The sequence below is a fragment of the Salminus brasiliensis genome, chromosome 22 (assembly GCF_030463535.1).
Source record: "Salminus brasiliensis chromosome 22, fSalBra1.hap2, whole genome shotgun sequence".
In the NCBI taxonomy this organism is placed as follows: Eukaryota; Metazoa; Chordata; class Actinopteri; order Characiformes; family Bryconidae; genus Salminus; species Salminus brasiliensis.
The window spans coordinates 4,536,148-4,547,026 of NC_132899.1; the positions used below are offsets into that span (position 1 = coordinate 4,536,148).

The 10,879-nt window shown below is 40.8% G+C and overlaps 1 protein-coding gene across 1 annotated transcript in view; it reads left to right on the plus strand.

Annotated features, from left to right (window-relative positions):
• Window positions 1–10,879, plus strand: part of fdxr (ferredoxin reductase) — a 44,944-nt gene that overhangs the window by 27,642 nt on the left and 6,423 nt on the right. Inside the window, exons 7-11 of the mRNA XM_072667695.1 lie at window positions 231–338; window positions 3,826–3,910; window positions 7,507–7,688; window positions 7,923–8,094; window positions 8,261–8,434. Of these exons, the coding sequence (XP_072523796.1) occupies window positions 231–338; window positions 3,826–3,910; window positions 7,507–7,688; window positions 7,923–8,094; window positions 8,261–8,434 (721 nt within the window). The remainder of the gene's footprint in view (window positions 1–230; window positions 339–3,825; window positions 3,911–7,506; window positions 7,689–7,922; window positions 8,095–8,260; window positions 8,435–10,879) is intronic.

Consider the following 10,879-nt stretch of genomic DNA (forward strand, 5'->3'; position numbering starts at 1 on the left):
GAGACAAAATGAGAAAAAACATTGTGACAATGAGAAAATCACAGTCTGATTTTTAAAGAATTTATTTGCAAATAATGGTGGAAAATAAGTATTTGGTCGCCTACAAACAAGCAAGATTTCTGTCTGTCACAGACCTGTAACAACTTCTTTAAGAGGCTTCTCTGTCCTCCACTCATTACCTGTATTAATGGCTAACTAAATGGTCCCTATTTCTTCTGTTTTCTCCACAGAAGACCGATATTACCCAACACGCGCTGGATGCCCTTGTAGCCAGTCAAGTTCGCAGGGTTCTGATCGTGGGGCGAAGGGGTCCTTTGCAAATCGCATGCACCATTAAGGTATTCTTCTGATTCTGTCTGATCTTATACACCGATCAGCCATAACATTAGCACCAGGAGTGAAAAGCATTGGTTTGCTTCACCTACAGTGGCTCTATCTGTCATGGGGTGGATATATTAACGGCAGGAAAAATGGGCAAGCAAAAGAATCTGAAGGGTCAGACTGTGATGGCCAGATGACTGGATCTCCAAAACATCAGGCAGGTCTTGTGGGGTGTTACTGGTCGCAGTGGTCATGCACTCAAAGCTTAGGATGCTTAAGGAGGCCCCACCTCACAACTTACAGGACCTGCTAACATTAGGATCTGCTGCTAACATTAGTCTAGGTGCCACAGAACACCTTCAGAGGTTTCGTGAAGTCCATGCCTCAGATGGTCAGATCTGTTGTAGTGGCCCAAGTGGAACCTCCTCAATATTAGGCTTCACACATTTCACTCTTCAGGTCAAATCCTGTGTATGTTAGTATCTTTGACACAAGTGGAGTTTTCATATTGATCACATGGCCCTAATTGTTCAAACGTGGTTTAGTAATACCTATAAGAAATACACTATATGGGCAAAAGTATTGGGACACCTGCTCATTTAATGCGTCTTCTGAAATTAAGGGTATTAATAAGAGTGTATCCTGCTTTTTTTTTTTTTTTTTTTTTTTTTTTTTTTTTTGGAGTATCTAACTCTATACTGCCCAGAGAAGAAGGCTTTTTTCTAGATTTTGTAGCAGCATTGCTGTGAGGATTTGATTGTATTCAGCAACAAGAGCGTTAGTGAGGTCAGGATGTTGGATGGAGGATCACCCCCCCACCTCATCATCCCTTACTCCCCAACTCATCCCAAAAGTACAGGGTGGAGCGCCACCATCCATCATCCATCAGAGAACACAGTTCTTCGACTGCTCCACAGCTCAATGCAGCTGGGGGGCTTTATCCCCCTCTACTAACCCATGCCTGGCTTTAGGCAGCATGGTGCCAAAAGGCTCATGTTTATTTCTCTGCATCAGAGAGTCCTATTCTGTTGGTAGTGCTTCTCTACAGGGACTAGACAAGCTAGACAGTGGGTGCAGCTTAAAGAAGCTGAATGCATTCGTTAGAAGGGGTGTCCACAAACTGTACTTTTGGGATGAGTTGGGGCGTTAGGGATGATGAGGTGGGGGGGTGATCCTCCATCCAACATCCTGACCTCACTAACGCTCTTGTTGCTTTAAAAAACATCAGTAGGTACTGAAATAGCATTGCAGTATTTCAAAATATCAGTAAAGGTAATAAAAATGAATTAAATGTAAGTGACGGTGGTAAAATACAGTTTTAAATGAGCAAAAATAAACATCTGAGAATCTAATGAAGCACACATTCCTTTCCAGAGCAAGAGAAAACCGGCAAGCCTAGATTTGCCAGACAGCCACTGGCAGCGTAATATAATCAGGGCATTTCAACAGTGGGGAGTTTGGGACCAAAATATCTGCCCTTTATTGTGGAAAAAGGTTCTGCGGATTAAAAGACACCTATTCCACTTCAGGTAGCATTTCATGTGTCCCTGTCTGTAGACTGCCTTAAGATGTAGACCACATATTCACTGGTGTTTAGCTGTGAAGGGCCCAGGACCTTGGCCTGTGACTAACGCAGCGGTAGCGATGTTGGTCGAGGCTCTCAGCCAATGCGGAGATAACGATGCTAACACTGTGCTAGATATGCTAAAGCTACTGTAGCAATGCTGAGGGAGGCTGCGGTACCGTTGCTGGGTGAGACTAGCGCGACCGACAGCGATGGCAAGCAAGGCGGAGGAAGGCCGTGACTGGCGCAGTAGCGATGCCAATGCCACAGCAGTGTTGGTATAGCCAGGGTAGCGATGCTGGGTGAGGCCGGATGCCGACGCAGTAACGAAACAATCTTTCTTTCTTTCTGCTCTTTCTTTCTTTCTCAGTTTTTGGTATTTTTAGACGTCCGGGACAGATGATTTATGTCTCTGGTACAGTGTCCCTGTACAGTCCCATGTATTTCTTCTATCATATCTTCCATATCAGCTTTCTCCGTCTCTTGGTCTCTTCCCCACATTGTTTTTCACTTTTTGTCTTCTCTCTCTTTCCAGTTTGTTTACTCTTGTCACAATGTTTTGGCTTTGGCACAACAGTGAAGACATGGTAGAAAGATTTTTATCTTAGACCAGTCATGAGGAACCAGTTTTCTGGCTTGAGGAGATGTTTGTCTTTGGAAACAAACAAAAAAAAGTATTCTCTCTATCTGAGTATCTGAGTATCACCCACACTCTTTCAATTAATGGTGCTCAAGGGCACTTTAAGCAATGGCGTAGAGGAACCATTTGTTTTTACATTAAAAACGAAAACATTTTGTAAAAGAAATGCGAGTGAGGAACATTTAGGAATCTCAACTTCCTAAAACCTTTTAAAATCTCTCGATAATAAAAATGTTGTTCTATAGAATTGCTCCAAAAAACCCTGTGAACAGAAGTGTCAAGTAACGAAGTACAAATACTTCATTCTTATTCTTACTTCAATAGAAATGTTGGTTATCTATACTTTTATTATACAATTTCACCCAATTATCTGATCTTTCTCCTCCTTACATTTTAAAAACAGCCTCGTTCCTCCTACTTCATTTCCCTTTGTTTTCCATCCGGCTCGTCATCAATAAAAACCCTCTCCAGATAAATCTCTCCATCCTGAAAGTGAGAGACTGATCGTGATTGGATGAGAAGTATAAACACACACCATTCTGACTCCCTATTGGTTTATAAGCGATCCATTACACCTGCACACGTCCCGTCCCTCTCCAGCGAGCTCACAGCAGACGTCTGTAGTCTAGTATGAAGACTGTGTCCGTGGCAGAGACTCAAGAGAGCTGCAGTGAAACGTCCCGACTGAGCCCCACATTTACATTCCAATAAAGCTTATTGATCACACGCCTCTGAAGTCTGACTTTCTGCAGCTTTACAGAACTTCTAGACAACGACTCCTCATATTTTCCTCCATGAAGCTCATGTTGATGCTCAGTAGAGCACAGAGACGCTCCTTTAATAGAGCTGATATTACTGAAATGCTTCATTTTCAGTGGGCAGATCTGCAGCTGAAACAGGAGCCTAGTGCAGCCCAACATTTTAACATCAACATTTTAATAGATCATTCTCCTCATTATGGCTTTTAGAGAAATGGGGTTTTGGGGAGGGGGGGGGTAGTGCTCTATAGACCCCTGTGGCGCGGCCTAAGCTTTCGGTCTTTGTTTTCCTTCCATTACTTTTACTTTTCTACTTGAAGTCGTTCTGAAACCAGTACTTTTACACTTTTACTGGAGTAAAAAGCTTCAGTTGATACTTCAGCTTCTATATAAGTCTTTTAAAACCTCGTATCTCCACTTCTACACTTCAGCACCTTTATTTAGAAAGGTGTATATGCATTTCATGTCCGGTTTGGATTTGTGGGTTTTCACATTGTCTCCATTTTAACTAATTCCCGTCTGCTTTGTTCATTCTTCTTCAGGAGGTGAGGGAAATGATTAATCTTCCTGACACTAATGCTGACATGCTTCCAGCAGACTTTGAAGGCGTATCGGAGACTCTGAAAGGTAAGAAGGCTGAACGAAACCAACAGCAAGCAGTTGTATTTGCTTGAAGGTAGATGTTGAATGACTCCAGATCACCTCGATAAGCCCACATAGAAGTTGTGGTTGGTATACCATGTCATTGTGGTTGGGTGGTGTAGTAGTAGGTAACACCATCGCCCTCTACTGTGACAGACTGAGATTTGATGCCCCAACCAGGCAAGAACATCGCAATACACTATTTAAAGAGTCCTAGCTCTACTTTCTCCTACCGGTGTAACCTGATTCACATGTAAACTATATGTCCAAATATTTCTGGACACCTTTTCTAATGAGTGCATTCAGCTATTTTAAGCTGCACCCGTTGCTGACACAGGTCTGTAAATGCTCATACACACTCACACACAGCTTGTCTAGTTCCTGTAGAGAAGTACTGCCAATAGAATAGGACTCTCTAGAGCAGATAGATAAGCATGACCCTACTGCCACCATGCTGCCTAATAATGCCAGGCGTGGGCTAGAGGGGTATAAAGCCCCCCGGCAGCATTGAGGAGCTGTGGAGCAGTGGAAGAGCTGTGTTCTCTGGAATGATGGATGGTGCTTGGGGAGTTGGGGATGAGCTGAGGTGGTGATCATCATTCAGCATCCTGACTTTATCATCATTCATCATTGTTCTTTAGAATGAACTGGAACGGAGACTGCGAGCCAGGTCTTCTGAATGAATGGGCAAGACTTCCCACTCAGTCAGCATAATGACATTAGCAACATTAGCATGTTTAGCATTTTTAATCCCAGATATAAGTGAACCTGTCCTGCCATTCAGCCCTGCCTTCAGGTTACCTAAAATATATATATATACATATATATTTAATATATATTTATTAGTATTAATGAAACGTTTATTAAACAAAATCAGTATACTATCATTTATAATTCCTAGACAGAAAGAAAATCAGAATCAACCAGTCATATGAAAAAAAATAAAATAAAATAAAAAATAAAAATGGATCAGATATTTAGAACCAACCAAGAAAATTGTAATCTCTGCGTTTCTACTGGCCGACGTGCCGAGCAGCATCTCACATCTCAGATCTGTCAGTAAATCTGAGAGCTGTACCGATTTAATAAATATTTGGGGGTTTTGAGATCTCTGTAGCATCTGTGTGCTCTTCAGAAATTACGTAATAGTAAATCAGCATGTAGTATGTAGTATTATAAATTTAATAAATAATAATTAACCAGAGTTCAGTCAGACACAAAATAAAGTACAAAATAAAAGTCCTATAATGAACAGTGTTATTTAATGAATTTATGTATTTATTTATTTAATAATTGTTCAGATAAACACTCCAGTTTCGAGCATTGTTTGACGTGTCAGGCTATAAAGGTTTAAATGTTCAGTGAAACTTAGTGTTCTACCTTCTGAGAAAAACTTTGCCTGATCTTAGAAATGAGAAACAGATGTTTTGTAAGCCTGTTTTCTTAAAAACCTTCAGGTTACGAAGGTAAACCAAATATCCAAATGTTTGTGGACACCCTTTCTAATGACTGCATTCAGCTACTTAAAGTTGCACCCATTGCTGACACAGATGTGCAAATGCACACACATACACACACACACTTATTTAATATATATTTATTAGTATTAATGAAACATTTAATAAAACAATTGCTATATACTATCATTTATTATTCCTAGAAAGACAGAAAATCTGAATCAACCAGTCATATGTTAAAATAAATAAATTAATTAAAAAAAATGGATCAAATGTTTAGAACTGACCACTGAAAACTGCAATCTGTGCGTCTCTACTGGCCGCCATGCCGGGCAGCATCTCACATATCAGATCTGTCTGTAAATCTGAGAGCTGGGCTGGAGGAGATATTTGAGTGTCAACCACTTTAATAACTCTTTCACAGCTGCGTGTACCAACATGTGGCTGTTCACCTCTACCTCCCTATCTTGGTAGCTGCATCTGCAGGAGATTGCAGGAGGTTAAGGTTTTGTTTTCTAAAAACCATGACCAGATATCTGTAACTGGGATCTAGGCGCTGGTCCAAATTCATTCAAATTTGATTTCTATAGACTTTTACAACAAATGTGGTCAAAAAGCAGCTGTACAGAGATCCGGGTCCGAGCCTCTTTTGAGCAGCTAGTGGCAACAGTGGCAAGGAAAAACTCCCTCGGGTGGAGAGAAAGAAACCTTTAGAGGAACCCAAGACTTAAAAGGGGAACCCGTCCTCCTCAGGTCATCACCGGATCATAACAATAAAAGCAAAACCATAATAAAAACAACAAAAAAAGGAGATGATAAAGGCCTGCAGGTAAACAGTGAGAAGCAGAGTCCTGCAGGGAGGTGAATCAACACCAGGCCCCAGAGCAGGGCAGCGGTCAGGAGGGTAGTGGAGAGCGGTCAGGAGGGTAGTGGAGAGCCAAATCAGATTTGTCTCGCAAGAGTCAGCTGTTTAATATGTAGTGGGGGTTTGAAGGTGAAGGTGGGACACATTATGTCTCTGTTTACAGAGACAGATAGCGTCTTGTATACAGATGTTTTAGTTACATCTGCAAAGATAGGATCTATGGAAAGTCCATTATTTCCCTGCGTCTGTTTGGTGGGTGCTCCTGGGATATGAAAGGACTGAGCAGTTTTTACCCTTTAAGTACCGGTTTAATAAATATTTGGGGGTTTTGAGATCTCTGCAGCATCCGTGTGCTCTACAGAAATTACGTAATAGTAAATTAATTTGATAAATTTGATCAATAATAAGGAAAAAAAAATTAATCAGACACAATAATACAACAAAAGGTACAAAATAAAAGTCCTATATGTGTTATTTAATTATTTCTTTTTTTAATTAATTAATTGTATTTTTTTTTTTAAATAATTAGTCAGATAAACGAAAGTCAGATAGATGAAGGTTTAAATGTTCAGTGAAACTTAGTGTTCTACCTTCTGAGAACAACTTTGTCTGACCTTAGAAATGAGAAACAGATGTTTTGTAAGCCTGTTTTCTTAAAAACCTTCAGGTTAAGAAGCTAATCCAAATATCCAAATGTTTGTGGACACCCTTTCTAATGAAAGCATTCAGCTACTTTAAGTTGCACCCATTGCTGACACAGACATGCTAATGCACATACACACACACTCACACTCAGACAGCTTGTCTAATATCTGTAGAGAAGTACTACCAATAGAATAGGACTCTCTGGAGCAGATAAATAAACATGAGCCTATTGGCACCATGCTGTCTAATGCCAGGCATGGGCTATAGAGGGGTATGAAGCCCCCAGCAGCATTGAGCTGTGGAGCAGTGGAAGAACTGTGTTCTCTAGAATGATGGTGGTGCTTCATCCAGTAAGTTTGGGATGAGTTGGGGATGATGAGGTGGGGTGACGATCATAATCCATCATCCTGGCCTCACTAATGCTTTTGTCACTGAATGCAATCAAATCCTCACAGCAGTGCTTTCTTTTTTGGACAGTAGAGACAGTTAAAACCAGCAAAATCAGGATAAACCCTAAACCCCCTGATTTCAAAAGAAACAATAAGTGAGCATGTGTCCGAATACTTTTGTCCATGTTGTGTATTATAAGCAAGTGTGTGTTTGTGCTTGTTTAGATCTCCCCAGGCCAAGAAAGAGGTTGACTGAGCTTCTGATGAAGACGGTAAAAACTGAGGTTGGTGGACATGAAGCAGATAAGCGATGGGGATTTCGTTTCCTACGCAGTCCTGTGGAAGTTCTACCTGGGGCTGATGGGAAAAGAGCTGCCGGAATTCGATTGGCTGTCAACAAGCTTGAGGTTAGAGTTGTTGCAGTTACCGATTCCTGAGAACAACGATAAACAATAAAACAATAAAAATGTTGTGTCATGTCTAGGTCGTGTCATGTCTAGGTCATGTCATGTCTAGGTTGTGTCATGTCGTGTAATGTCTAGGTCATGTCTAGGTCATGTCATGTCTAGGTCATGTCTGTGTCATGTGTAGGTCATGTTATGGTCATGTCATGTCATTTTCTTCCTGTCTCTTTTCTCCAGGGTTCAGGAGAAGATGCTAAGGCTGTGCCCACCGGCCAGACGGAGGATCTAGAGTGTGGTATGGTTATCAGCAGCATTGGCTATAAGAGTCTACCTATCGATCCTTGCGTGCCCTTTGAGCCTCACGGTGCCATCTTACCCAATGATATGGGAAGAGTGCTGGATACAGCAGGTAGGAGGGTGTGTGTGTGTGTGTGTGTGTGTGTGTGTGTGTGTGTGTGTGTGTGTGTGTGTGTGTGTGTGTGTGTGTGTGCTTGCTATCACCTGTGTATAGTTGTGTAGATGTAGTAGTGTCGTCTTTTGTAAGGATTTATGCGTGTGTGTACGTATCTGCGCAGGGTTGTACTGCAGCGGCTGGGTGAAGCGAGGCCCGACCGGCGTGATCGCCACCACAATGAACGACAGTTTTGATACAGCGCGGATTTTGCTGAAGGACATGAATTCGGGAATAGTGGACCTGTCTGTCAACAAACCTGGTGCTCAGGAGATCGGAGCCTTACTTAAAGAACGAGGTACACACACACACACACACACACACACACACACAATGGTCTATGCTATGTATCTTGTGGTTGAAGCTTACCTGATGTGTTTTGTTTGTTTGTTGCTATATTTTTATATATATAAAATTATCATATATATATATTGTATATATCTATTTTTTTCCACATTCACTCTACTCCATAAGTACACTGAGCTACAGTGCTGTGAAAAAGTATCTGCCCCCTACCCAATGTATTTTGTCTTATGTATATTTCTTAGATTTTAAATGTTTGAGGTCATCAAACAAATTAATTTTAATAAACAACAAAAACAAAACGAGTACACGCAATGCTCAGGCCTGTGCTAAAGACATTCAAATACAGATGCAAAACATTATTGAAATCGGCCAGTCTGGAACTGCTTACACAGCCATAACTGAGGCTCCAGTGGACCACAGTTAGTAATAGTTGGAGTAATAGCAGTGATGGGGTGGTGGTAATAGTTGTTATAGTTACAGTAGTAGTAATATTTGGAGTAGTAGTGGTGATGGTGGTGGTGGTGGTAGCAGTAGTTGTTATAGTTACAGTAGTAGTAATAGTTGGAGTAGTAGCAGTGATGGGGTGGTGGTGGTAGCAGTAGTTGTTATAGTTACAGTAGTAGTAATAGTTGGAGTAGTAGCAGTGATGGGGTGGTGGTGGTAGCAGTAGTTGTTATAGTTACAGTAGTAGTAATAGTTGGAGTAGTAGCAGTGATGGTGGTGGTGGTAGCAGTAGTTGTTATAGTTACAGTAGTAGTAATATTTGGAGTAGTAGTGGTGATGGGGTGGTGGTGGTAGCAGTAGTTGTTATAGTTACAGTAGTAGTAATAGTTGGAGTAGTAGTGGTGATGGTGGTGGTGGTAGCAGTAGTTGTTATAGTTACAGTAGTAGTAATATTTGGAGTAGTAGTGGTGATGGTGGTGGTGGTAGCAGTAGTTGTTATAGTTACAGTAGTAGTAATATTTGGAGTAGTAGCAGTGATGGGGTGGTGGTAATAGTTGTTATAGTTACAGTAGTAGTAATAGTTGGAGTAGTAGCAGTGATGGTGGTGGTGGTGGTAGCAGTAGTTGTTATAGTTACAGTAGTAGTAATAGTTGGAGTAGTAGCAGTGATGGGGTGGTGGTAATAGTTGTTATAGTTACAGTAGTAGTAATATTTGGAGTAGTAGCAGTGATGGTGGTGGTGGTAATAGTTGTTATAGTTACAGTAGTAGTAATAGTTGGAGTAGTAGCAGTGATGGTGTGGTGGTAATAGTTGTTATAGTTACAGTAGTAGTAATAGTTGGAGTAGTAGCAGTGATGGTGGTGGTGGTGGTAGCAGTAGTTGTTATAGTTACAGTAGTAGTAATATTTGGAGTAGTAGCAGTGATGGGGTGGTGGTAATAGTTGTTATAGTTACAGTAGTAGTAATAGTTGGAGTAGTAGCAGTGATGGTGTGGTGGTAATAGTTGTTATAGTTACAGTAGTAGTAATAGTTGGAGTAGTAGCAGTGATGGTGTGGTGGTAATAGTTGTTATAGTTACAGTAGTAGTAATATTTGGAGTAGTAGCAGTGATGGTGGTGGTGGTAATAGTTGTTATAGTTACAGTAGTAGTAATAGTTGGAGTAGTAGCAGTGATGGTGGTGGTGGTAATAGTTGTTATAGTTACAGTAGTAGTAATAGTTGGAGTAGTAGCAGTGGTGGTGTGGTGGTAATAGTTGTTATAGTTACAGTAGTAGTAATAGTTGGAGTAGTAGCAGTGATGGTGTGGTGGTAATAGTTGTTATAGTTACAGTAGTAGTAATAGTTGGAGTAGTAGCAGTGATGGTGGTGGTGGTAATAGTTGTTATAGTTACAGTAGTAGTAATAGTTGGAGTAGTAGCAGTGATGGTGGTGGTGGTGGTAGCAGTAGTTGTTATAGTTACAGTAGTAGTAATAGTTGGAGTAGTAGCAGTGATGGTGTGGTGGTAATAGTTGTTATAGTTACAGTAGTAGTAATATTTGGAGTAGTAGCAGTGATGGGGTGGTGGTGGTAGCAGTAGTTGTTATAGTTACAGTAGTAGTAATATTTGGAGTAGTAGCAGTGATGGTGGTGGTGGTAATAGTTGTTATAGTTACAGTAGTAGTAATAGTTGGAGTAGTAGCAGTGATGGTGGTGGTGGTAATAGTTGTTATAGTTACAGTAGTAGTAATAGTTGGAGTAGTAGCAGTGATGGTGGTGGTGGTAATAGTTGTTATAGTTACAGTAGTAGTAATAGTTGGAGTAGTAGCAGTGATGGTGGTGGTGGTAATAGTTGTTATAGTTACAGTAGTAGTAATAGTTGGAGTAGTAGCAGTGATGGTGGTGGTGGTAATAGTTGTTATAGTTACAGTAGTAGTAATAGTTGGAGTAGTAGCAGTGATGGTGGTGGTGGTGGTAGCAGTAGTTGTTATAGTTACAGTAGTAGTAATAGTTGGA